This window comes from Copadichromis virginalis, linkage group LG3 (assembly GCF_057382275.1).
Source record: "Copadichromis virginalis isolate Kocher_CV1m ecotype Utaka linkage group LG3, C_Virginalis_male_GT1.1, whole genome shotgun sequence".
NCBI classification, from domain to species: Eukaryota; Metazoa; Chordata; class Actinopteri; order Cichliformes; family Cichlidae; genus Copadichromis; species Copadichromis virginalis.
In genome coordinates this window covers 43,696,585-43,724,212 of record NC_140620.1, presented here as the reverse complement: position 1 = coordinate 43,724,212, position 27,628 = coordinate 43,696,585, and the positions used below count along the sequence as shown (strand labels likewise).

Sequence of the window (27,628 nt, the reverse complement as noted above, 5' to 3'; positions counted from 1 at the left end):
TGGAGAAAATGAACTTTATTGGCAGGAAAAAGCAGTATAGTTACAGCCTATACAGACTCCCACTTTGTTACACGTTCGCTACGGTAGAGAAATAAATAACAGAAAACTTAAACATGGTACACAGATGATGTTACATTCACTGCAGTTCCAGGTGGCTGATGACAGTAAAGAGCACACAGTGAAGTATTGTTAGGAAAGCTTTGTGTGTTCGAGCCGGTTTCTAAGGCAAAAAGGTTTTACAGTCTTGATATTTGTGTGTCTGTTGATCAACGAGCAAACTGAACATGCAGAAAGGCGTTAAGAACAAACATCACGCTGTTCTCTGCATTTAAACACCAAGTGTAAAAATCTGTCCTTTAAAGACACATCAGTTTCCTGTTAACTGGCTCCCTGACTTAAAGTTGCATTGATATCGTTGTATTTATGGTTAATTACCAAGAACCAAAAGAGCATAAATTAATGTATTAACAGATTAAACACTGAGGGTTTACATCATGAAGGCTTGGATACAAAGGAAAGGGTGCATTTCAAAGCCCCCTTCACACTTTAGACAAATGTAGAACTGTGACGTTTCCAACTCGCATGACATTTTTATTTCTCACAGAACAAAAGTGCAGCTCAAAATTTAGATGCCTTGAGTCACAATGTCATAAATAAATGACAGGAAAAAACAGTGGGATTAAAAAAGACACCAAAACCAAAACCAGTTTCTGAGGCTGTAAATGCATCTCATAAATTTAAAAAGGGCACCGATGTGTGTCAGAGGATTAATGGCAAAAAAGTCCGGGAGGACTTGGCATACGTGACGAGATGTTGAGAAGACTGACGAAACGCAGAAAGAGCGAGGGCGTTTAGAAACCCAGGGGGTGAGCAGCAACCACTCCTCCGTTCTCCACGACTGCTGCAGAGATGGCCCGCATGTTGCTGAAGAGCTTTCTGGACTCGCTGGAGTGGAGAGACTTGATCTCGTGCGTGACCCTGTCGTGAGCCTGGGGGACGGAGAGAGGAGGAGAGCGATGGTATCAAACTGATCGCGATGGCATCAGAACACCACAGAGGTAAAGTATGGACTTATTTCCTCAGCCAAAGAGAGCTTATGTTTTTATTCACAGTGCCATTCTGTCTGTAAACAAGACAGGTCAAAATATTTGACTGAATTCTGATTAAACTTTGTAGGAGTGTAGCGCAGGGTCGTGCTAATGCTCCTTTAGACCTTGGCTTACATCCACCAAGGTGTCCAAAGTCAACTCAATGACCTATTAGTCACAAACTGACAAAAAGCGTTACAACATAGAAACTATAATTATGACCAATGTGGTGTGTATTGTTAATATAACCCTGTATAAAGATTTAAAATTTCCTGTCAGATCTCACCTTGAAGGTCAACAGATTCCTCTGAAGGTCAAAGTGATAATAATGTTTTATAGAGCTTTATTTTTAGTCCAGTTACTTAACATTGAATACCTATAATGTTTATATACAAATACAGTATTACTCCCTTAAAGGGAAATATTGCTCAGAGAGTGAGCGCCTTGGTTTGCGCTCTCCCAGTGCTTCTGGTTTATATTTAAAACTTGTGTCTTCACTGCTGTGTAAAATGACGCCAGGCCAAACTAGCTCCTCTCTTTAATCATGTATCCCACTACTTACCACAGTGACACTACCTAAGAGTGCTAGCCACGGTTCAGGTCATTAAAAACACCGAACATCCTCCTTACATAGCAGCACGTGTTTGTGTCTGGCTCTGCGGAGGATCTTACCTCGGTACACCAGGTCTCACACAGCAACTTCTCATGCTGAGCTGATGTGTGGCCTTCACTCAGAGCTCGCGACGCCCTGCAGAAAGAGGCCGAGAAAAAAAAGACGTTCACAAGAAAGGTCGGTTTGGGCTGCGTAGGAGTTTGTTTGTGGAATAAAAGAAGACCTTAGTTTAGAAGGTGGGTGGGAGCGTGCAGAAAGAGCGCAACGGGGACAGATAGAAAGGATGGTGTGGTTAGTGGAAAAAAAAAAAAAAAAGAAAAAAAAAGAACGAAGACTTAAATCTGTTGTTTGCACTTTTGCATACCTTGACAGGACGACCACCATGGCGTAGATGTCAATGGCGCAGTCTGCGACTCTCTTGAGAATAAACTGTTCATCTGAAAAATGAAAGCACACAAGTTTAGATAAGTTAGAAAAAAATAACAATTGTTAATAAAATGCAAAGATGTCATTTCTAAACTGTCAGAAATAACTCATAATATAGTCAAGTTCAAATCTTCCAGGTGAGCTGAAACACCCGCAGTCACACACACACACACACTCGCTCACCGATGATCTTCTTGCCATGTTTGATCAGCAGCTCCTCGATAACTCCTCCAAACTGCTCAATGGCTTTGACTGTCTGGAAAGCAGAAACAACAAAAAGTGCAGAGCGTTAGGAAACACGCAGACTGTAGCAGAAAGCAGAAAATGAAGGCAACGCAGGAGGAAATGTTCCATTAGTAAACAAAGCGTCCTCTTAAAAGTGCCAGGCACCCATTCATCCAGCCTGGGCCAGCCCCTTAGATGGGTTTGTCTCATAAATAACAGTTGATCGATACAAATAATAAGAAAAATAACACACCAGTTCTCCGCTGTGTGCCAGCTCAGGATGCACCGTCCCCTGCAGCGTCAGACCTGTGCTCAAACCTGCCTTCCTGTAAAGAAGAGAGGACCGCGTTACACAACAAAAAGTCATTCTCAGCAACACCGACAGCATCGTTCAGCCGTCCGTCCGAGTCTACGATGGATCTGTTGATCCCAAAAAGCAACCTCGAGGCTCCAGATTTAAGCCAAAACTTGCTCAGTCTAAAGGCCAGCCCTCAAAGACTCCCATGATGCAGTGCACATGGATGTTTTTTTGAAAGCTAAAAATAAAAAGCTAGGTGTGTGACAGCACCTGTGCTGGCACGCTGACACTTTGGTCAACTCTGTCATTTTAAATCTGCTATAAAAATTAATTTGTCCAGTTAATAATAATAATAATAATAATATGCTGTCTGACATACAGCCTATCAAAGAAGTTTGTACTCCAGTTTTCGCGAGTAAAATGCAGTCATGCATTGTCAATGTCTGGTTGGAAAAGCCAGCGACAAAGTCCCAAAATTCCCAAATGGTGAAGTCACGATGGCTAAGACCATCTTTTATATACAGTGTGTGGGAAGCTGCACAGTTAACCATGTTTAAATTAAATACAGAACAAAAATAAGCCAAACAGCTGGTCAAACTGACTGAAACCTGCAGCTGAGGCTCTATACAGAGGTTATGACAAGTTTATGCTATAAATGCTATCATTGCGTCTAAAAGTCTCTCTATGATGCGTTCAGTGGTCGACTGTTTGTTTTTAGCCGTTCATTGTATTAATTGCACAACCAGCGCAATGCAGCACCACACAACACCTTTGTGTGCTACTGTTGCTATAAAAGCAAGACTACAGACCCTGACGTGCAAGCAGCTTTCAGTGTCTCCTAGAATTGGGCAGGCGGAGTAGAGAGGATAAATGATCTGCACCGCAGTTATATGAGCCTGTATGCCTGAGCTACAAAAGCACTCACACAGCCTCTGACAGCGGTAAGTAAACGGTTAAAAGGAAGTCTTAATCAAATTAACACAAAGAGAGGAGGAAGCCACACTCTTCTGCCTCCTGTGTGTATGTGTGCAGCACGTGATTTTCTTGCACTTGCGAGTACACAAGTGTAAGAAAATCATTTTCACATCACTGCTTTTCTCAGAAAGAGAAAGAGTGCATAAAAAATGCCTCCATTTCCATTAATCTGATGGCATAACTGCTGTCTCTGTCGACATCAGCCTGTATCACTTCTTCAGGTCACGTTCTATTTTTTGCAAGGGGCGACCCCTGATCGCACACCCACTGCCTTCCAGACATACAGAAAGGAAAAACAGTGTTGCAGAAGCTAAACCAACCTTTTGGCTCTCTTGGTGATTTCTCCTGCGAGCACGCCGGCGTTGCTGATGGGGCTCTTCAGGGCCTTCTGCAGGCTCTTCAGCTGGTTTCCAGCATTCTGCAGGGAAGCACATGCAAGCTGCTGAGCAAAGGGCTAAACGTAGTCAGGAGGAGTCAGGGTTTATCTGGATTGCTCAATCTGTAGTCATATGCAACATGTTAAGAATACTTCCTGATAGAGAGTGAGGAAAAGCGAAGTGCAGAAAACGTGGATGTGATACAGAACTCAAATGTGAAATGTGTAGAGGAAGTTGCTTCTTATCACAGAATTTCAGCATTTTATACAGCAAGCAGAATCCACTTCCTCTGTACTTTCACAAAGCACGCACACGCACACGCGCGCACACACACACACACACACACACACACACACACACACAGAGGAAATTTCTGTGTTACCTGGAAGCCATTCAGAGCCACAAAGAGCCTCAGGATGTCGTTTGTACCCTCAAAGATTCTGAAAATTCTCAAATCCCTCATCACTCTCTCTATTCCAGCGTCCTGCAGAAACAAACACAAATAAAGAACATGATGGGCTCCATTGCTTTTCAGCTCCACCTCAATAAAGCACCAAAAATAAAAAGTAACTAAGTGTAATTTGCCCAGATCACCTAAATTATGTCTACTAGGAGACAAAGGAGAGGTGCCACAATTAAATAAACACCAGTTTAGAGTGTTAAATACTGCACTGGTAACATGTGCCCGTATCATTTTGGAACCCTGGAAGGACTCCCATATGCCAACGCTTAAAATGTGGAAAGAAAGAATGATTGGGAACGCTGCTTGCGAAAAGATGTTGGGAAAGTTACATCATGTGGCGGAAGCTGCAGTTGAACAGTGGGACAACTTTTGCACCTACATGTTTACCTGACTTAATGCAACAGATGTTAAGACCTCACTGTTTTTGTTTTGTTTTTTTGTTTGTTTGCTTCTTGTTTTTGGTTGATGCATTTTTGCATTTGTTGTTCTAAAATGCAAAATCTACTAAATACTTGAATTATTAAAAAGTAATAATAAAAATAACTAAGTAACTAAAAGCCCTAATAAGACAGAAGGAATGCAAATATTGTACATTTTCCAAGGTTAGCACTTAATTCTTTCCCATCTCACGTCCATTTAACGCCCTGAAATAAGGTAATGAAAATGCACCGTTAAAGAGGAATAGAGGCTTTTGCACCGCTTCTGAATTCTGTATGTGGAAAGTGTGCATATTTTAAGTGGCACAGAAATGAAAATGTACACCAGCACACATTTGACTTGGTTTCCTTGCTGAAGTGAAACCCTGAGTCAAAACGCACAGAGCGAGCAGAACCGCTAAAAGCCTGCTGCATTCGTCCCCCCCGCTGCTGCGCAACTAATTCCACTATCAACTGGCACGTAACACAAAGGAAGTGGAATTATTTTAAGCAGCTTTACATCAGACCAATCCAATCGTAACTCAACAATACAAGTACTCAGAGTGTAAATCATTGTTTACAGTGGCTGAACTAAACTTTTTGTTTTTTAAAAGTCATAGTACATTGTCCTCCATGACTGAGCACACTTTCCACTGAACTAAAAATCAAACCAAAGCAGCAAGCTTTTTTTTTTCTCTCTTCTGCACTGTCTGGTTTATTTTAAGCAGCACAAAACTGTTTACACAGCTCCACCACGCCCCCGTATCTTCAGCTGGTTGTTTCCAGTCTATTCTAGTGAACTTCTTGCTTGATATCTTTTTTTTCACTCGAATGTGGTCTCAGTATTTTCTGTGTGTGTGTATGCCAACTCGCCTGTTGCAACTACATGACTCAATACCGCAACAGCAAGGCAAGCACCTGCCACTATACAGTGCAAAGGCTTCTGAGAAGTCTTAGCCACACCTGTGCATCTTTAATGGATAAGAACAAAGATCTGTTGCCCGATTACATCATTACTTCTGTTTAAAACTCTAAACAGATAGAGGCCATTAGCCCACCATCACCATCATCATCACAACAAAAACTGAAGCGTTCGTGGACAGAAACACACAGTAAACAGAGCGGGAAAACGATTTTATCTTCCAGCGCATAAAACAAGGAAATGCGGATCCTTTAGGCGCATCCTTGTTTGAGTGCTTGTCACACCTGTCAAAGGCTCGCCAACGTTTACTGACAGCCGTGTTTGAGATAAAACAAAAACCAAACAGAAGCGAAGCCAAAAGATGAGCGCAACTATCTGGAAACTGCGCACGTGACCACAGTCAGCATACATCCAAAAACAATCTACACACATTCCCAGTGCTGATGGTTACAGCTCCCCTACATGTTGTAGGAGCCTTTGTATTTGTGGCTGCACAAAACAAAACAAACAAACACAAAAAAAGCAATGTCTTTAGAAACATCTACTTTTTAGGGGTCATGTTAAAACTTGGCTTTCATCGTCAAAGAGTTTTAACGCGGAGCCGGTGTCTGTTTACACACCGCAAAGAGCGAAGAGGCGGAGCCATTACCGAAACAGTGATCTCAGATTGAACGAAAGAAAACAGTGCTGTTCCTGTAATCACCATTAAAACCTGGAGTCCTTAATCAAACCACCTGATCAACAAACTCTGACGTGAAGAAAAGTAAACTTTGTAGGTGCTCCATCCACCGCCGCTTTGTTTACAAAGAGAAAAATCTGCAGTAAGCCCCCAGAAGTAAGGCTGCATTAAAATCTGCAGATGAACTGTTCACTTGGTCAAACAGCACGTTTGAATTATGCAACTTACTGAAGGCTGACGGCAGCTGTACATTAATGCGATAACTGAAGCAAGCAGGGGTGAGTCTAAAGGGGGGTATGAGGTGTACTAGACCATATATATTTCATCCCCTTTGTAACACTTTTCAGATTAAAAATGAAATAATATAAAATATTGTCTCAAAAAAAAATCTGTTAATATTTAAAAATCTGAAAATTAAAGCTTTTTTTGACCTGATTGATTTTAGGTTTGGACAGTGAATTATTGTTAATATTAATTAACATCTACACCTTCATAACATGTTGTTTTTCAGCAGCAGAAAAACATTGCATCGCAGTACAAGGCAAACGTCCGAATGTTGATATTTTCAATTCCCTTTATTGCGGCCACCACATCCCTCTTTTAAATGCTTACAGCTGCCTAATTAGAAATACACTGAATAGTACAATATTATATAATAAGCTCAAGTTATTTCCAAATCAATGCCTATTATCCATTACCTACTGCCTAATGTTTGTGTAAACAATGTGAACATCCGTGTGAACAATGTGAACTAGTACAGCAGCAAATAGCTAAAGTCATCCAACAGCGTTGGCCTGACAATGAACTGTTCAGCTACTTGTAACCACTAACTGTGAATGGGATAAGAACAGCGATTACTCTTAAACGGACATACTTCTATTTCTGCAGGCTAATGAGCAATCACGTCTTCTGTGAAACCTTACACTGACACCACATCAAGCCCCATCATTAGGGTTTTTTAAAAAAATATTTATTTTTGCCCTTTTGGGATAAAATAATGAAAAACTGACAGGAAGGTCAGGAGACAGAGCAACAACAGTGGCAACAGATGGCCGCCCCTCCCTGAGCCGGCTTCTGCTGGAGCCTTCTTCCTGTTAAAAGGGAGTTTTTCTTTCCCACTGTTACCAACTGCTTGCTTATAGTGGGTTGGTTGTCTAAGCAGCTCGGAAAGAAAAGCGTCTGGACTTCTTTAAATTGATTGAAGATGTTTGACCTCTCATCCTTCTTCAGTTCTAGGGTCAAATGGTGGAGAGTCTCAAATTTAAGTGGGAGTGTCCACTCCAAGAGGGACAATGGACCCCGTAATGATCCTCTACCTAATCACACAAGCCAAGTTGTGAAAACGGGTGTAGGTCACAATCAGCCAAGGTTTTAGGTGAGCTCATTGTGAAACCTAGCCCCACCCTATCATGTGATTTCCCAAGGTCAAATGGCCCTGGATGTGAGTGGGTGTTAAGGCGTTAGGGGGTCCATGACTGAGAACCTTCACAGACCTATTGGGTTGGTTGATTGTTCAAGTTTGATTCCAATAATGTAGTGTTATTACTTTACAATTTAAAGTGAATGCTGTTGTGATTTGGTGCTATATAAAAAGAGACTATACAAAAGGTATAAATTCTGAGTATCGAGAAATTCCTGTTCTATCTACTGTTTCACCTGCTTTCATCAGGATGTTAAACTCTAGCTTTCAAAAACACAAACTTAAAATTTTGTCAAATAGATTTGTCCCCGTGTTACCTGGTTTGTAACTAACAGGATGTGGACTGAGGACTCACCTTCATGAAACCCATGCCGCCCATAACCTGAATGCTCTCGTCTGTCACAAACCATGCTGCTTCCTGTCTCAATTACACAAAGAAACACAGACATGTAAAAGCCGTTTAGCACTGCCAAACACACTATCATATTTCATCTCACATCAGTCAGGAGTCATATGCTTCCTCTATTTACCATCCTTCAGTCTTCCACAGAAAAAGGAACCTCATGAAGATTATGAAATAAGCGCCAGAAAAATTGAAGCCAAACATCCTTAAAGGCTTTCTGGTTACTGCAAAAGCTGAAATAAAAGGCTTGCAGTACAAACACTGAAGTGGAAATTTCTTACAGAGGCAAATATCTTGCTGATGGCAGCTTCGATCTGGAAGTCGGTTGCTCCGCTGTCCATGTTCCCACTGATCATGTAGGCCATGGACTGAGAAAACACACAGAAGTAATGGTACCATGAGTTTGACACCTTTCTCATAAAGACAATCAAAACTGAATTTAATTTGAATTCGTCACATTTAAAAAAAGGCATCTCAGCACATTCTCTGTGTTAAATAAAGCCCAGTGAGCTGACAAGCAGATTATGCTGACTGACAGTAAAACAGGAAATCAACCACGATGTCAAGATAACAGCAAACCATTAATCAGCAAGGTTCTTCTCAGAACCTGCACCACACGGCTCAGCGCGGCATCAGGTGAGGTAGCGTTACAGATTCGTGTTGTGTTGTCTGACCTCTGCGACGTACTGCAGCATAGTCATGCGAGCCACCTTCTCCTGGATGGCTCCGTAGTTGTGAATCTTGTTCCCAAACTGGGTTCTGTTGGCTGCATGGTCCACCTGACGAAAAGTGGAAAAGCACAGGCCGCTATAAGACCACAATTCATTATTTTAAGTCAAGAATTTGACTCAAGCCACAAGATATGAGGAAACAAGCTTTTGCAAGTGTTTTTTTTGGTGCCCTGAAATGCTGTTGCTATCTAGCAGGTTTTTTTTGTATGAGAAGAGGAAGTTTGGCAGAGCTGCCGGTCACCACAAAAAGAAGCATGATCAGTATTGTGGTGAGGTGCAAAACTGGTGGCAATGTGTCAAAATACCATGAGACGTGAAAACAAACAACAAAGCTGAAAAGAACCATGCTTTCTTTAATAAAAAGTTCACACGTTAAGATTAGTGTTGAATTAGGTCGCAAGCGCTCACTGAAGGCAGTTTATGGCTGCATGGCATTAAACAGTGAAAAAATGAACTTCTCTTTATCAACATGTGAGCAAGTCATTTCTCTAAGTGCATGAGAACCGGCTCCCTGTGCCTCCTCTGCATGAGATTCTCCCTCAGTAAAAACGCTGAGGGGGCAGGAATTCCCCCCACATGAACTTTTCACAGTTTTCTCTCCAGCCGACGCAACTGCTCAAACAAAACAACCACGTTTTTCCCCCCCGGGCGAGAAATCCCTTCAGTCACAGCAATAAAATATGCTTACTGTAGAGACCATTTAGCTGCAAAACTGATTTGTGAATCTCATTTACTATAAGCGCACTAACACTGACTTTGAAGTAAATTTCTCTTCATGTTCTCAGGAGGTACATGTGCACACTGGCTTAATATTAATGGATTTTTCTAGTAGTGAAACATTTGCAACTGAAGAAGAGGTCCACGGTCGCCTAATTATCAGTGCTGATATGTCAGTAAACAGTGGTTTTCTGTTGTGTCATATCAGTTTTGCACTTGTTAAAAGACAAGTGTTGTAAACTAGGGCTGCCACGATTAGTTGACTAGTCATGATTACGACTAATTTAATAGTCGACGCGTCGTTTGAAGCTTTGTAAGATCCCAAAAGACGCAGGAATAAGTAGTAGGATTTAAGAGTGTAATAACGGACTGAAACAGAAGATGGCAGCACTGCATGTACAAGGATGCCAGCTGCCGTTAAACTCCGAAGAAGAAGAAACTAGAATTTATAGCGCAGCCCAGCTCAGTTTCCAACAATGGCGGCAGCTAGTTAGTTTTAATATTACTCTTATTATTCTTTCTGGGTCACAAAATAAACGTTTAACATATTTTCAGGCGAGAATGCAGCTGTGGAAACTTCAAATATCTGCTCAGTTTATCAAGACACCACATATTTTCAAAAGTGCGCCGACGTTTTTGGAGACGTCTGTTACCCACTAGCTCGATAGCTAGCCGGGGGCAAGGCTCACTAGAGTCCGTGAGAGCACCGGACTCCCAGCAAATCGTTTTCAAACCCACCGCCGTCTTTTGCTACTCAGGTTAAACATATATAAGTCACTTAGATAACTTACAAATGTTATTGTTTGGCTTTTTTAGTATTTTATTTGTTCCTGAGTAAATCGGTTTGGCTGAGTTTAAAGTTATAGTTTTTACACAGCTGAATAAACGTCAAGCAGACAACTGATTATCAGAAGTGTGAGATGCTGGAGAATATACTCCGGTGTCCTGTTATATTTTAGATAGCAAGGAGTTTATTAAACTTCACCGAAACAATCTGCAAATTTCATTTAAATTTAATAAACTATCATCTTGTCTTTATTTTTAGTTAGCACAGACCTTAAACACTTAAAGCTGTAAGCTAATGATAGTTATATAAGAGCAGATGCTGCTGGTGCAATAAGCTGTAGTTTTATGTCCAATGGATGATGATCTGATTAGTCGACTAATCGCAAAATCGGTGACTAGTCGACTATCAAAATAATCATTTGTGGCAGCCCTATTGTAAACAAGTGAAAGAGTTATGTGCAGCTGTATGCTTTAGTCTACCTAGATCTAATAATAGTAATAATACCACATCAGCTACTGGCCAGATAAATGTGTTTTTTTATATCAGCATCTGCACAAAATTTTTTTCCATCAAAAAAATATGATCATGTACAGTGGGGCAAAAAAGTATTTAGTCAGCCACCGATTGTGCAAGTTCCCCCACTTAAAATGATGACAGAGGTCAGTAATTTGCACCAGAGGTACACTTCAACTGTGAGAGACAGAATGTGAAAAAAAAATCCATGAATTCACATGGTAGGATTTGTAAAGAATTTATTCGTAAATCAGGGTAGAAAATAAGTATTTGGTCACCTCAAACAAGGAAAATCTCTGGCTCTCACAGACCTGTAACGTCTTCTGTAAGAAGCTTTTCTGTCCCCCACTCGTTACCTGTATGAATGGCACCTGTTTGAACTCATCATCTGAATAAAAGACACCTGTCCACAGCCTCAAACAGTCAGACTCCAAACTCCGCCATGGCCAAGACCAAAGAGCTTTCGAAGGACACCAGGAAAAGTATTGTAGACCTGCACCAGACTGGGAAGAGTGAATCTACAATAGGCAAGCAGCTTGGTGTGAAAAAATCAACTGTGGGAGCAATCATCAGAAAATGGAAGACATACAAGACCACTGATAATCTCCCGCGATCTGGGGCTCCACGCAAGATCTCATCCCGTGGGGTCAAAATGATCATGAGAACGGTGAGCAAAGATCCCAGAACCACACGGGGGGACCTGGTGAATGACCTGCAGAGAGCTGGGACCAAAGTAACAAAGGTCACCATCAGTAACACACTACAACGGCAGGGAATCAAATCCCGCAGTGCCAGACGTGTTCCGCTGCTGAAGCCAGTGCATGTCCAGGCCCGTCTGAAGTTTGCCAGAGAGCACATGGATGATACAGCAGAGGATTGGGAGAATGTCATGTGGTCAGATGAAACCAAAGTAGAACCTTTTGGTATAAACTCAACTCGTCGTGTTTGGAGGAAGAAGAATACTGAGTTGCATCCCAAGAACACCATACCTACTGTGAAGCATGGGGGTGGAAACATCATGCTATGGGGCTGTTTTTCTGCCAAGGGGACAGGACGACTGATCCGTGTTAAGGACAGAATGAATGGGGCCATGTATCGTGAGATTTTGAGCCAAAACCTCCTTCCATCAGTGAGAACTTTGAAGATGAAACGAGGCTGGGTCTTCCAACATGACAATGATCCAAAACACACCGCCCGGGCAACAAAGGAGTGGCTCCGTAAGAAGCATTTGAAAGTCCTGGAGTGGCCTAGCCAGTCTCCAGACCTCAACCCCATAGAAAATCTGTGGCGGGAGTTGAAAGTCCGTGTTGCTCGGCGACAGCCCCAAAACATCACTGCTCTCGAGAAGATCTGCATGGAGGAATGGGCCAAAATACCAGCTACTGTGTGTGCAAACCTGGTAAAGACCTATAGTAAACGTTTGACCTCTGTTATTGCCAACAAAGGTTATGTTACAAAGTATTGAGTTGTATTTTTGTTATTGACCAAATACTTATTTTCCACCCTGATTTACGAATAAATTCTTTACAAATCCTACCATGTGGATTCATGGATTTTTTTCCCACATTCTGTCTCTCACAGTTGAAGTGTACCTCTGGTGCAAATTACTGACCTCTGTCATCATTTTAAGTCGGGGAACTTGCACACTCGGTGGCTGACTAAATACTTTTTTGCCCCACTGTATGTCTCCATTTACCTTATCTCCTCCCTAACAGGCGGGCCAATCTGAATGAAACTTTGCATCTCCACACACGATGTTTTTAAAAAATATTTATTCCAATTTGATTGATTTATGTGTTCAACATCCTTCTGCGAATGTGATGTTACGTTCTCCGTTTGTCTCATTAAATATTTATAGTTCAACTCTGCTTTTATCATCGTTCATGAGAAACTGCGCCTCATCTTCCTTGACCTATGGCCTCATTAAACGCTTTCAGTAAGCCATTATGTTCTCAGCTGTTCGTTTTGAGTCACAGCAGGATGTTCATTTAGTCAATTATGTTTGTATTTATATTAAAGCAGACAATAAAGCAGGACACGACTGCATGTGACTGTCAAGTTGCTACTGAATAAGTCTGCATTGTCTTGATTTCTCAGTCGCTCAAAGATTTAGTTTTTAAATGCCGAGACACCCAAAACAGTCAGCTCGAGGCTTCAAAAGAGGACTCCATTAACCAGTGTGTGTTGTCACTGTGTCTATGGTCCTCTAATCTTATGACCATCTACTGGTAGCAATTCAAACTGTTTTAATAAACATAACATTGATTTTAAGTAATTTAAGTTAAAAAAAAAAATTAATTACTTTACTAATCAAAAAAAGCTGAATCCTCTCAGTAGACAGAGCCGAACGGAGGCCTTCAGCACATTTAAGCGCAGCAAGAAGCAGAAAGAGGCCACAAAGAGAAGGGGAATTTCCCACTAACCCACAATGAAGAACAAAGCAAAGCGAAATGAGTTGCAACACAGACAATATTGGTTACAGATAAGAAACAATGCAGCAAGTGGGAAACCTGACAGCACATATAGAAACTAAACCATAAGTAAAAGCCATAGGCTTCGAGAGAAGAGCTCCACCGGTGCGCTTCACCCACTTCCCTTCCTTTCTACACTTAAGGAGCCTGGAGGGGATTCACTCACAGCTTTGGCGATGACATTCTTCATGGTGCCGGAGAGGGCGGCCGCCATGCCAAAGCGGCCGTTGTTCAGGATGTTCATTGCCACCTTGAATCCGCCTCCGATTTCGCCCAGCACGCACTCGGCCGGCACTCGCACGTTATCAAAGTAGACCTCGGCCGTGTTGGAAGCCTTGATGCCCATTTTCTTCTCCGGAGGGCCACTGCGAGACAGAAGTAAGGTTTACGATGATGGGAAGGAAGAAATAAAAAGTTTCATCCACAACAAAAATAAAGGGTTTAGTGGCAAACAGTCTGCTAAGTTAAGAAAAGGGGCGCTCACTGTGTCACTCCTCCAAAGCTCCTCTCCACAATGAACGCCGTGATCTTGTCCTTCATCTCCCCGGTTTTGGGGTCCTTCATGGGCGTCTTGGCGAATACAGTGAAGATCTCAGCCAAACCTCCGTTGCTGAGGAGAGAAGGTTATTTAGAATGGAGTGGCCATTACTGTGTGTCGCTGGATGCACTGTGTAATTCTGCCCCCTTGTGGTGAAAGCACGAAAAAGCTTCAGCTGTCAAACAGTCAAGCTTTACTTTAAGATTACTTTTCAAATACGTCAACTCTAAAAACAGGAGTTTTAAAAGGACTAAACACTGATTTAGACACTAATAAAATACAATTTTTTTTAAATGCTACAAGTAATAAAATCAAAGCTCCCTCACACACAGATATAAGACGGTTAAACTACTTATTCATATTTTATTCATGCGTGACGCCAGTCAGCTGTTGCTTCTAAGCAATCACACAGCATCTCACGATTAATGACAGACAGTAGCACGTACTCCCCAGTCTTCGTGTAACAGGAAGTTGCACTCAAGCGAGAGAAAGTGAGACGGGTGTCAGCTGCACTAACCACTGCGGTCGTGCATTGCTTTGATGAGAGAAAGCGAGTGGTTGTTCAGAGGGTACACAGTCTTATAACCACCAGAACTTGTGTGTAGTGCAAAGTGTCTCAGCTCAGCAACATTTTGAAAACCATTCAAGCATATACAGAAGAACGGGATCGAAAGCGCTTAAACATAGGCAATAACTATGGAGAGAACGTTGAACCCTCCTCAGCAGACTGTGCTGTGGTTTGTCCGATTTTCTATTTTAGGTTTGTCATCAAGTCGGATTATTTTTTAGCAAACTATTCACCAAGAACTTCCTTGGAGTCCTCACCTGATCCAGATCTTGCTTCCATTGAGGGTGAAATACTTTCCGCAGGGCGACTGGACGGCAACGGTTTTGATAGAGGCGGCATCAGAACCGCTGGCTGGTTCAGTCAGGCAGAAGGCGGCTATGTGCTCGCCTGGAGTAACACACACACACACACACACACACACACACACACACACACACACACATTGTCAAAGCAAAAATTTACAACAAAAATTACTAAGCTTTTCTTTCACATGAAGTTAGACTTTTCTAGCACAGTGTGTCCCTCCAACACTCTGGCTTTTTTAAGCTTTCAATAATAAACAGACAGAACGTCTCCAATCTTCTACAGAGCTACAGTTTACCTCGAAATCCAGATGCTGATGCTGGTATTCTTACCTGAGGCGAGTTTTGGCAGATATTTTTCCTTCTGAGCTTTATTCCCAAAAAGCAAAATTCCCTTGAAACCAATAGACTGGTGTGCACCCAAAGTAATACCGACCCCCAAATCATGACTGCCAACGATCTCGACCAGCCGGGCGTACTGTTGGATGGATAATTTCCGTTAAACTTTTTAAAACCATTGCCATGTTGTCAATATCATAATTAAGTCAAGCAAGCTGTACCTGAGTATTTGAGAGGCCAATGCCACCCAGGTCAGCTGGCACCTGCATACCAAAGGCACCCATCTCCTTCAGGCCCTCCATGGTGTGATCCTCCACTTTCTCCAAGGCATCGTTCTTGGCTGGATCATTTACCTCCTGTCCACAGGGAGCAGAAACATGGAGGGGGAATCGGTGAGGGGAGGGTTTGGGGGTGTTTAGGAGCAGTGAGCGTGAGGTCAGAATAAGATTTACAATTACCTCGAAAAATTTGCTGCATGGCCCCACGAGCTCTCGAAGGAACTGCTCCTGCTCCTCATTGAGGACTGCGGCACATACAAACCATTACACTGACAACAGCTTTCCAGTTTAACAAAGCCAACCAGCAAAAACTGGCTTTAATTTTTTTTTTTTTAAAAATCAGTTAAGAACATAAATACGTCTTATGGATTTACCTTGGGGAAAGGGAAAAACCTGGGAAGTTGTGATCTGCCCCTTGAAAATGTTGAAAGCAAATGATTTGGATTCCTGTGAAAAGATAAACCAAACAGTAACATTTAAGTTAACTCAAACACCACTGAAACGGCTCTATGGAGCTACAGGAGAGGTCAAGCTTAAAGCCCTTACGGTGTGTTCACACCGAACGCGATGGACGCGAATAGAGCGTCAGGTTTACATGTAAAGTCAATGGAAAGGCGCGATGACGCGCGATTGCGGGTCCCGCGAAAATTCGGAAGCAGATTTGCGTCGCGAAAACGCCAAAACGCGTGAAACGCGCGTCAGTGTAGCGCGTCAGGCGCGTTTGACGCGCGAATAAAACCACGCGCGTGAGTTTTTGTGTTGCACTTTGTGCATACGCGCGTTTCGCGTCTACCGCTCGAGTTGGAAAAATCTGAACTCCAGCGTCAAATCGCGCCGCGACAACCAATCAGGAGCCTGGTGACGTGGCTCTGACCTAGGTCAAAGGGGCAGATCCAGCCAAAGCCCTTCATTCTTCATTCAGTATGGAGGAAAAGCTGATCAGCGCCGTGGCTAACCACCCCGAGCTATATGATGCCAGCTCCTATTTCTACCGAGACAGGAATAAAAAGGACCTAGCTTGGAGACACATAAGTGAGGAGATCGGGCAACCTGGTAAGTTCATTCCTTATTCTTTTTAATTTTCAGACTGACCCGATGAAGCCGTGCAAAAGCTAGCAAGCGCGCCTACTGTCCCGCGATTTTCCCACTGTTGTACAAATACCTTTCCGCTAACCAGATAATGCGTTTATTCAGAGGACATCTGCAGGAGAAAGTGGAAGAGCCTCAGGGACACATATAATAAGGAGAAGAGGTCAGAGAAGGAGAAGAGGAGTGGGTCTGCAGCAGGATCGGGGAGGAGATGGAAGTTCTTCGCGGTCATGGGGTTTCTGGACCCCTTCCTCACCCCGCGGGAGACCAGCGGAAATATGGTGCGGACCGTGGAGAACTTCTCCCCCGAGGACCAGGGACAGCCCGAAGAGGCAGCAGGGGAGTGTCAGTCAGAAGGTATGTTTACAATTAATTAATGTAGGCAGTTAATTTATGCGTGTTGTCATACAGGAATATATTTTGTTTATTAATAAACAGTATAAAGTAGTCCCGCTGTTCATCCGTCACTGCCTCGCCTTTTCGCTGATTTTTTTTATTGCACCGTACAGCTTTCAACGATGCGCATTGCATTCTGCAGCCCAAATGACAAATCTCCTCCGTGTCGTGTCTCCTGCGCTTGCCAAACTTATCATGTTTGGTTTTGATAACCATCACTTCAAATAGAAAAAAACAGCACAAAAACACTCATAACTATGACCCTCATTCGGAAATAGACACCTGCACCAGGAGCAAAAAAGGCGCACAAAAGTGGCGCCGCAGACGGAGAAAAAGCGCGGCATAATACTTTTACGTTTTAAAATCGACAAAGGTTTGCACTTTGAGAATCAACTTGTGAGAACTGTGACTACTGTTCATGTGCTGCAATAAATGGGAGACCACTGTATATAATAATAAGTATATAATAATATAATATTCTCTATGACTATTGTCTTCAACCTGTTAACATTTAATATTGTCTTGATAGAGTCAAGTTATCATGCAGCAGAGTCCTCCCCTGTTGCTTCTCCTGACTCCCCAGTCCCTGGTCCCTCCACTCCTGCTGCTGCACCCACAGGTATGAACATCAAGCACTGATAGCTTTTTACTTGCTTGGATTCCCTTGTGATCACCTTTACTAAATATCTACAACCAATCTGTTCATATCCTGTTTTTTTTTTCAATTTTGAAAATGACAATCTAGTAGCAGCCTTCTCATTTCTTTGTGGTGTTTTGTTCTGTTTTTTACAGGCCCACAGAGGAGGAGAGCTCGAAGGCGGTCGAGGGAAGGGTCCCAGGATGGTCCATCGGCGGTGGAGCTGGCTATCCTGGAGTCCCTAAAGAGGCCACGCCCGTCTGCAACAGAGTATTTCCTCCTCGGCCTTGTTCCTGCTCTGGAGAGCATGCCGCCTCAGACACGAGAATTCGTGAAATTCCAAATTCATAAATTAGTTTTTGACAACAGCACAGCTGTGCTAAATTTGGAAACATTGGACCCTAATGATCAGTAGTTTTCTGATGAGGCAGCAGCTCTCCAGGGCAGAAACAATGTTCTTATTCTTCTCCTCCTTCTCCCCTGAGGCTCTTCCACTCCAAGCTGGGTCCTTTTTATTCCTGTCTCTCTGTAAATAGTTAAATTTTATATATTTATGTTGAATCTTTTTATTACTGAATTTATATATTTTATCAAATAAACATTTATAATGACAAATGTCTCTGTTCTACTACACAGCAAATATTGGCACCCGACTTGACACAAGTAGAATTTATTTCATATTATACTAATGACAAAATATACTGATACAGTGGGATGCAAAAGTTTGGGCAACCTTGTTAATAGCCATCATTGTCCTGTACAAATCGTTATTTGTCACAATTTAAATTGTCAGTTAAATACATCATATAGGAGACACACACAGTGATATTTGAGACGTGAAATGCAGTTCACTGGATTTACAGAAAGTGTGCAATAACTTTACACTAAATAAAGCAGGTGCATATATTGGCAACACATAAAAAGAGAAATAACATAAATATGTAGTGTATATCAATGTGTGTGTCTCCTATATGATATATGTAATTGACATTTTTTACTGTAACCGATTCATACAGGAAAATAATGACTATTAATAAGGTTGCTCAAACTTTTGCATCACACTGGTTATAGGAACATAGTGAAGACAAGTTACTTAAGAGAATAAAGAGAGGTTAGGTTATTTTGGAGTAGAGATCCATTTATTAAGAAAATTTTAAAAAGGAGAAAGTTCCCTTGTAGTTGTGGAACATGGATCCTGAGTTGGGGGGTGCCTTCGTCTGGACGTGCTTCCCATCCAGAGCTCCACAACAGAGGGGGAAGTTCCAGCGCTCCTGGAATCCCTCTGCGATGGACCGCCAGTCTTCAGTTGAAGGCACAGCCGTGAAATCGTCCACTAGACAGTCCCAGATGGCCGTCGCTACCTGGGGGATGATCTGGCTCACCATACCTATGACACCACAGCCATGCTATCATTCAACCACTGATAACAGCATAAATCGAATTAAATTAAATCGGGACTTGATGAGACCATCTGAGTATCACTAGAAATATTATAAACAGTACCAGTTTGCTATCGGTAAACACCGAGAGCATTCACTGTTAAAATATCATATTTTGACGCGCGATGGATTTTTCTTGGACACGCGTTGAGACGCGAATGTACACGCGTCAAATTAGGGGCGTTTGGGGCGTTTTATTCGCGTCCATCGCGTTCGGTGTGAACACACCGTAAGTGTGCATGCGCCATTAGGGTGCTGCCTGCTGTAACCCTAATTTCCTTCGGGATTAATAAAGTATTCTGATTTTGATTCTGATTCTGTAGGGCTTCTCGTGTGCGAGCCACCTTGAACTCATCTGTGAGACCACTGAAGGGTAACTGCAAGCTGTTGCTTGCACCATACAAGGCGGCGCTGGTGAGGCTGCAGGGAAGTCCCAGCTACTTACGAAGAAAGCCACTAATCTTCCTTTCAAGGGATTCCAAGGTAGTTATTGGAACTGTATAGACAAGCAGAGGCCTAACGGTGTGTTCAATAAAACGCCCCAAACGCCCCTAATTTGACGCGTGTACATTCGCGTCTCAACGCGTGTCCAAGAAAAATCCATCGCGCGTCAAAATATGATATTTTGACGCGCGTGAACCGGAAATGTGGGAGGAATGTGGGAGGGAGTTGTGCCAGACTGGTATCTTTGCAAGATGGCAGCTATCGAGCTAGCGCTTGAAGAGAGAGTCTCCCTTCTCTATGTACTGTGGAGAGCAGAGCAGCAGCGTAAAAGACGTCCTCGCCGTACCTGGGTCCATCAGGTCCTCCAGAGGCATGAGCAGTTTGGTGAGTTTCACCACTTGCTCCAGGAGCTGCGCCTGGATGACGGCCGATTCCAGCGCTATCACCGTCGGCCAGTTTGAGGACCTGCTGTCCCGCGTCGGTCCCAGCATTGCCCGCCTAGACACCAACTACAGACGCTCAATCCCACCTGCAGAGCGCCTGTCCGTCTGCCTGAGGTTAGTAAAACTATTTAATACGGTAGTCCTTTATTGATATCTGTGCTAATATGCTAATCCATCCAGTTATACACTGCTAACATGGATGTGCTATGCTAACAGTGAATGCTGTCGGTGTTTACTGAAAGCAAACTGTGGTACAGAGACGACTCTTTATAATATTTCTAGTGATACTCAGAAGGTCTCATCAAGTCCCGATTTAATTCGATTTATGCTGTTATCAGTGTTTGCATGATAGCATGGCTGTGGTGTCACATCAATGTATGCGCTCGGTGTTTGCTGATATCAAACTGTAGCATTAGGACCACTGAGTTAACCTTTTAGTGATACTCACTCCTTTTTATTTAGACCTGGTTTAATTCTGGGATAGTTGAATATTTGTATATAATCCCTGCAGCTGTCAGACTCTATAGCAGGGGTCACAGCCTTTATTAAAACAGAGTTAGATAAAACTGAACAGTTTGGTTCATCTCTAGTTACATGGTTCTATCTTGATAAGCTGTCTTATCACAGATTAATTTTTCAAAAATATTAATGATTTAAGCAAGGAAAGGGCTACATGTCAACATACAACTCTTTATTTCTATTAATGTCTTACTTCATTCCTACCTGATTGACATGTTTAGGAATTATGAGTGATTGGCTCACTGTAGTTGTGAAAGTTGCTACCAATCAAATTATGATATGTTAAAGTTAAAACAAAACACAACTGTTTTAGATATTATCTAATATACATTTTGTAATTATCCTTATAATTACAAAAGGTTTTATGTAAGATTCATGTTTTGTGATTTAAATCTGACATCACAAAAGTATTTTGGAATTTGAATAATGTATTTTGTAACTGCAGTACACATAATACTGATTTTGAACAATTTTGTCCAGGTTCCTTGTCACCGGGGACTCCTTCAGGACCATCGCGTTCAGTTTCAGAGTCGGTGTGTCCACGGTGAGCCAGATCACCCCCAAGGCAGCGACGTCCATCTGGGACTGTCTAGTGGACGACTTCATGGCTGTGCCTTCACCTGGAGACTGGCGGTCCATCACAGAGGGATTCCAGGAGCGCTGGAACTTTCCTCTGTGCTGTGCAGCTCTGGATGGGAAGCACATCCAGACAAAGGCACCCCATATATCATATAGGAGACACACACATTGATATACACTAAATATTCATTTCATTTCTTTTTTGTGGTGCCCAAATTGATGCACCTGCTTGATTTTGTTTAAACAATTATTGCACACTTTCTGTAAATCCAGTAAACTTCTTTTCACTTCTCAAATATCACTGTGTGTGTCTCCTGTATGATATTTAACTGACATTTTTTATTGTAACAACCAACAATTTATACAGGAAAATAATGTCTATTAACAAGGTTGCCCAAACTTCTGCATCCCACTGTATCAGTATATTTTGTCATTAGTATAATATGAAATAAATTCTACATGTGTCAAGTCGTGTGCCAACATTTGCTGTGTAGTAGAACTGAGACATTAGTCATTATAAACATTTATTTGAAATAATATTAAAAGTCTCAAACAGAAAAACATTAAACATAAATATATAAAATATAAGAATTTACAGAGAGACAGGAATAAAAAGGACCAGCTGCTCTCCAGAGCAGGAACAAGGCTGAGGAGGAAATGCTCCATTGGAGACTGGTGTGGCCTCTTCAGGGACTCCAGGATGGCCAGCTCCACCGCCGATGGACCGTCCTGGGACCCGTCCCTCATCTGCCTCGGAGCCGTCCTCCTCTGTGGGCCTGTAAAACAGCACAAAACACAAAGAAATGAGAAGGCTGCTACTAGATTTTAATTTCAACATTGAAAAAAAAAAAAAACAATAACAGGATATAATCAGATTGGTTGTAGATATTTAGTAAAGGTGATCACAAGGGAATCCCACCGACTAAAAAGGTATCAGTGCTTGCTGTACATATCTGTGGGTGCAGCAGCAGGAGCTCAGGGACTGGGGATGCTCTGCTGCAGAATCAGTTGGTTCTATCAATACAGTATTAAATGTTAACAGGTTGGATATAATAATCGTAGAGTAGACAGTGGTCCCTCATTTATTGCAGGGGTTCTCAGAATAACTAGCCCCTGGTCACAGTTCTCACAATTGATTCTCAAAGTGCAAACCTTTGTAGATTGCAAAACGTAAAAGTATTATTATGCCGCGGTTTGTCTTCATCTGCCCGCCACTTTCGTGCGCCTTTTTCCGTCACGGTGCAGGTGTCTATTTCCGAATGAGGCTCATAGTTATGGGTGTTTTTGTGCTGTTTTTTCTATTGGACGCGATGGTTATCAAAACCAAACGTGATAAATTTGGCAAGCGCAGGAGATTTGTCAATCAGGCTGTAGAATGCAATGCTGTACTGTGCAATAAAAAATCAGCGAAAAAGCAAAGCAGTGACGGATGAACAGCGACCACTGTGTGCTGTTTATTAATAAACAATAAAATATATTCCTAAATGACAACATGCATAAAAGCAGAACGGTATTTGTACGTCAGTGGGAAAATAGCGGTGGCTTGCTAGCTTTTGTGCGGCTTCCCCGGGTCAGTGAAAACTTTCAAAAGAGAAATGAATGAACTTACCAGGTTGCCCGATCTCTTCACATATCTTCCTCCAAGCTCGGTCCTTTTTATTCCTGTCTCGGTACTGAAAGCAGCTGGTGTTGTACAGCTCCGAGTTGTTTGCTACCGCATTGATTAGCCTTCCCCTCCATTGAAGTATGAAAGGCTTTGGCTGGATCTGCCCCTTTGACCTAGGTAACAGCCACGTCACCAGGCTCCTGATTGGTTGTCGCGGCGCGATTTGACGCTGGAGTTCAGATTTTTCCAACTCGAGCGGTAGACGCGAAACGCACGTATGCACAAAATGCAACACAAAAACTCACGCGCGTGGTTTTATTCGCGAGTCAAACGCGCCAGACGCGCTACACTGACGCGCGTTTCACGCGTTTTGGCGTTTTCGCGACGCAAATCTGCTTCCGAATTTTCGCGGGACCCGCAATCGCGCGTCATCGCGCCTTTCCATTGACTTTACATGTAAACCTGACGCTCTATTCGCGTCCATCGCGTTCGGTGTGAACACACCGTAACAAACATGCATTGCTGTGATTTATGCTGCCACCTGCTGGTGAATTGAGAACACTGAAAGCCTCTGTGTGTTGTGTTTAAACAGCAAAGAAATCAGCTTTAAAGAGGGACCCATTCTTAAAGAAACATGTGCCCTATTGCTCCTAGGATTCAAACCTTTTACTTTGAAAATAAACTAAGTAGACTGACTGATTTTAACCAGATTTTGGCCATTATAAACGTAAGACTTGCTTATAAAGCAAATAGTAAACATACAGCAGCAGCAGCTGTCTTCTTTTCCACTTTGGTGGCAGCGTCACTGCCGACTGCTGCAGGCTTCTCCAGCACTGCCTGAAACCACAAACAGAGCAGAGGACAAACTCTCTGTGCAACAAAGCTTACAAAACATACAAAATCACTGCTTAACCATACGCAGTGTCTGGTTGACTCATGTAAAAGGAATAACACATCTGAAGGTTTACCACCATGTAGCCAACAGGATGAAGGTACACAGAGGGAGACAGTTTGCTGTCAAGTGCTGTTTGGTGATTAAATGTTAAGAGCACACAGGCTACAGTTTTTCCAGTTTCAATCGGGACACCAGCTCCGATCTCAACTAGGTGAGAGGTGAAGCCAAGGGTACAGCCACTCAGCTGAGTGCTGAGTATGTGGTTCATGTTTTTAAATCTGCCTTTTGTACCCGATTCATAATTAACTCCAGTAAAACTTCCAGTGAATTGCATTTTAATTTCATAAAGACAACATTTATTACGCCTCACAATAAAAGTATTTATCACAGGGCTGTCATAAAGTTCTGCTTTTAACTATACAGACAACACCCTGTGAGCTCGTGTTTATTAACTCATTCACTGCCATTGACGTCTATAGCCGTCAATTGCAGTGCATGAGTCAATGGGTTTAACTCATTCACTGCCAATGGCTGGCAGTGAATGAGTTAAAAGCACGACCTTGGAGCAGGATTTACATATGTTTATTTTATTAAAGCAACAAAATAGGTATGAACTTTGTTCCCAGCTAATAATTACTGTGTTGACCAGGACTCACTGCCAATTTCAAGTTAATAACCGTGTTAATAAACACAGCTGTTCCACTGATGCGGGGCCAGTGTGGAGTCAGGTCTGGCTTGGTACCAGATCACCTTCTGACTGTTTTATTTGAAGCAGCATCATTGGCAGAGGTTAAGTGTTTTCAATAAGAAGAAAATCCAGATGGACACAACCGGCACCTCCACATTGTCCTCCGTATCCACTAACACCAGTACTTCCAAGTCTGGCCAAGATATTTAATGGTGGTCTGCTGGTGTAGCTTTGTGGCCACTTATTTTTTTTATAGTGATGATCTCCATAAGTCACTAGTAACATCTCTGTGTAACAGCACCACTAGAGGCAATATCATTATTATAATTATAGGTATTGTCATAAGGAATTAGCTACAACATCCCCAGACTTTATATGTGCTGGTCAAAAGGACCAAACACTGTAAGAGGGACCTGGGTTCACACTAAGGTTGGGCGATATGTAAAAATTTTCCAGCTGACAATCGTCAGTCCAGTAATTGACAATAGGCGATATATTCAGGCATGCAAACTTACTCATAAGCAAATAAATAAATTAATCGCCCTTGTAAAAATGAATGACGGTAGCCTCAACCTATCGTCGATATATTCGTCCAATTGCCCAACCTTAGTTCACACCATCAATAATGATTAAAACATAAGCCCTGAAGACTCAGCAAACTGATTTTCTATTGATGAAGACCTCCACATCTCCATTTCTATTACACCAGAGGAATTAAGTAGTAGATAAACAATCAAAGGATAGAAAAGCCCCTGTTTTCCCCCAGAATCTACTTTAGAAATATTTGTTTTAATGTAATGCTTATGGATCCAGCACTATATGAGACCTCTCAGCAAATACAAAAACACAGAGTTTATCCCAGATCAAAGTTGACCTCTTGGGAGGATAAACTGGACTGGTTGGATAAATTTGTGGCAATGACTCTGGGGTATCTTACTGTCCATTTTCCTGACACTTCTGACAATATGATAAACCAAACCTTTATTTTGAAATACATTTTAGGCTAAAAAAATTTTTTTTATCTCAGTGGTGGTGATTTTCTGTTGATAGCTCTTTTGTTTTCAAAGCAGGAAAAACTCTGATTTGCAGATAACAGTGGAAAATATTTCCTTGTTACTTCATAGCAATTTTGCTAAGCCAAAAGTTCACAGTCAATCTGAGGAAGACCTGCAAGACTTTAAAACTGCTTAGACATATTTATCATTACGACTTGTTTTACTATACACAAAGAAATAATATCATTATTAACAATTATAATAACAAAAGTAACAACACACACGATCACTGACTTTACAACTGCTGATAAATTTATGAATTTTTGTTAAAAACATTGTGGTAATGTCGGGTGTGCAAGCATCATGGCGAAACTCCACGTATGACATCATCGGCCTATTGTTTTTATTGTGAACGCTTGCCTGAGCAACTGCAGTGTCACCTTTAATACCTGGATCACGTGAACAGTGAACTTTCCCCCAGTTTGAGCGGGAGGGGGTGCTGGAGTTCTATCAGCCGCAAGCTGCGATTACCCAAACAAGGACACAGTCTCGATCAAATGTTGTGGAGCCACAGCGTGAAGCTGCCGTGTTAAACAGAGTAATGTGTACTTAATGCATTATAATGAAATACGATATAATAACGTAACGCACCTCGGCTGCCTGGCTTGCGTAGAGACGGCCGTTTTGCCCAACAAACACCACCGCGGCCTGACGCTGACCTCTGCAGATCAGACATGACACGATATGTTTGTAAAACATAAACATCTCATTCTAAAGTCTCTATAGCAATAATTACTGATGATTACTCACCCGGTTAGCACGGCAGGAAGCCGGAGAACGGTGCTGCACAGGGCGGAAGACTGGCTCACTTTGCGAAGCAGCATGGTTTTATTTTGTTCTTTAAAATAATAAGAAGAAGACGTTATACACAATCATTTGCCGCAACTAGTATTAATAACGAAGTAGGGACAGATGTCATGCAAGTCAGCTTAGCTGTTGACGGCGTCTAGCTAACACAATTGTACCAAACGTCGGTCTGTTCTGTACGCTGGGCTCGGTGCTTAAGCCCGCGCACAAAAAGCCTGAGGAAATGCTTCATATCCTTCTACGAAAGGCCAAAAAGATCAGCGTACGCAACACACCTGTCTATGTAAGAACAACGCGTCCCTTCCGTCAAAGATGCTGCCAACAGTCCGGTAAAAATTAACCGTCCACAGTGTTGCCAACTCCTCAGTAAGGGAAATCGCTATTGGCTGTCATAAAAGTCAGCGGATGACGTCATCGCCTAATTTACATAATTGGTCGTGTTTATGTAATTGTAACCAGCGCTGGGAGAGACAAAGTGAGTAAAAAAACACCCCTAATGCATTTAGAATATTTTTAAAACTACAAATTAAATTTCTTTTAGCGATTATTGCTTTTTTAATGTCACAATTCCAATCTTCCTCCTTTATCAGGGCTTGGGACCGGCAAAACTGACCCGAAATAGGCACTCTTTATATATATGTGTGTGTGTGTGTGTGTGTGTGTTTAAGCAGTTGCAAACCTTGTGGTCCACAAAAAGTAACAGAAAAACATATGTAACCATAACGTTTGTAACAAACTACATTAACAATCGAAATGGACAAAAAAAGAGACACACTAGAAGAAACAGTGGCAATGTGAAAAATGATGGGAACTAGTCTGGTTCTAATGCAGGCTAATTGTTTTTTGTTTTTTGTTTTTTTCAGACACCCCTCCACACGCACAGGCCGTGCTGGCTCACAGAAGGAGTGGGTCATCCTCGTTTTGGTTGAGAGCTTTTATGGCAGGATCAGCATCTGTAGCATTTGACTTAATGGAAGTTAGCATGCAGCTGATGTGCAGCTGCAAAACCTTATCAAGCAGCTGGTGTTCATAGGAAGCCCCACCAGACAGCTTCAGTCTATATATGAGATGTACAAGATGGAGTTAAGGCTCTCCAAGGACATCCGATTTCTAAGTTTGCAATGATGTGTTTTAGTGCATTGATTTATTTTAGACGGCGAGGTGCCCACGGCAGCACCCGCTGCTGTAAGAGCGATACGTGCTTTCACGTCAAAAAGTCGTCATAAGTCTCCAATAACACCAGGAAAAGTCGCCAGATTTGTCACTGGTCGCTTTTCAGAAAAAAAAAAGTTGGCAACACTGACCGTGCACAACAGCGGTCTCCTGTGGACGTAAGAGGCAGAGCCTGCCTCAAACTAGGAGAAAATTTGACGTGGGCGGAGCGTCCGGGAGGGAAACGGAGGTGCTCTTGGGGACGGGGGGCATACCATTACTGACATGCGTAGTGTAGTGCGTTTTTAAAACGCCCCCCCTGCGGCTGTA

General features: G+C 42.3%; 3 protein-coding genes across 4 annotated transcripts; 2 read left to right on the top strand and 1 right to left on the bottom strand.

Annotated features, from left to right (window-relative positions):
* On the bottom strand, nt 1-26,521 carry acadvl (acyl-CoA dehydrogenase very long chain). Of its 2 annotated transcripts, none has more exons than XM_085451244.1 (21): nt 26,422-26,521; nt 26,090-26,177; nt 25,931-26,000; nt 23,464-23,538; nt 15,924-15,996; nt 15,730-15,794; nt 15,493-15,627; nt 15,266-15,410; nt 14,888-15,017; nt 14,009-14,134; nt 13,691-13,889; nt 8,980-9,084; nt 8,587-8,673; nt 8,258-8,320; nt 4,385-4,486; nt 3,946-4,043; nt 2,606-2,678; nt 2,311-2,383; nt 2,066-2,138; nt 1,761-1,836; nt 1-989 (listed from the first exon to the last, which is right to left on the bottom strand). In XM_085451244.1, the coding sequence occupies exons 2-21, from the start codon at nt 26,161-26,163 to the stop codon at nt 852-854; spliced, it is 1,980 nt and encodes a 659-aa protein (XP_085307370.1). In that variant the 5' UTR covers nt 26,164-26,177; nt 26,422-26,521; the 3' UTR covers nt 1-851. The 2 variants fall into 2 exon arrangements, with proteins under 2 accessions (XP_085307370.1, XP_085307371.1); XM_085451245.1 differs by lacking the exon at nt 26,422-26,521 and adding an exon at nt 26,305-26,401.
* LOC146714900 (uncharacterized) lies at nt 16,096-18,661 on the top strand. The gene is made up of 4 exons (XM_085451247.1): nt 16,096-16,602; nt 16,744-16,995; nt 17,564-17,653; nt 17,827-18,661. The coding sequence occupies exons 1-4, from the start codon at nt 16,473-16,475 to the stop codon at nt 18,084-18,086; spliced, it is 732 nt and encodes a 243-aa protein (XP_085307373.1). The 5' UTR covers nt 16,096-16,472; the 3' UTR covers nt 18,087-18,661.
* LOC146714899 (uncharacterized) lies at nt 19,658-21,970 on the top strand. Its single transcript, XM_085451249.1, has 2 exons — nt 19,658-20,111; nt 20,997-21,970. Exons 1-2 carry the CDS (start codon nt 19,852-19,854, stop codon nt 21,265-21,267), a joined length of 531 nt encoding a protein of 176 aa, XP_085307375.1. The 5' UTR covers nt 19,658-19,851; the 3' UTR covers nt 21,268-21,970.
* Nucleotides 26,522-27,628: the final 1,107 nt, after the last annotated feature.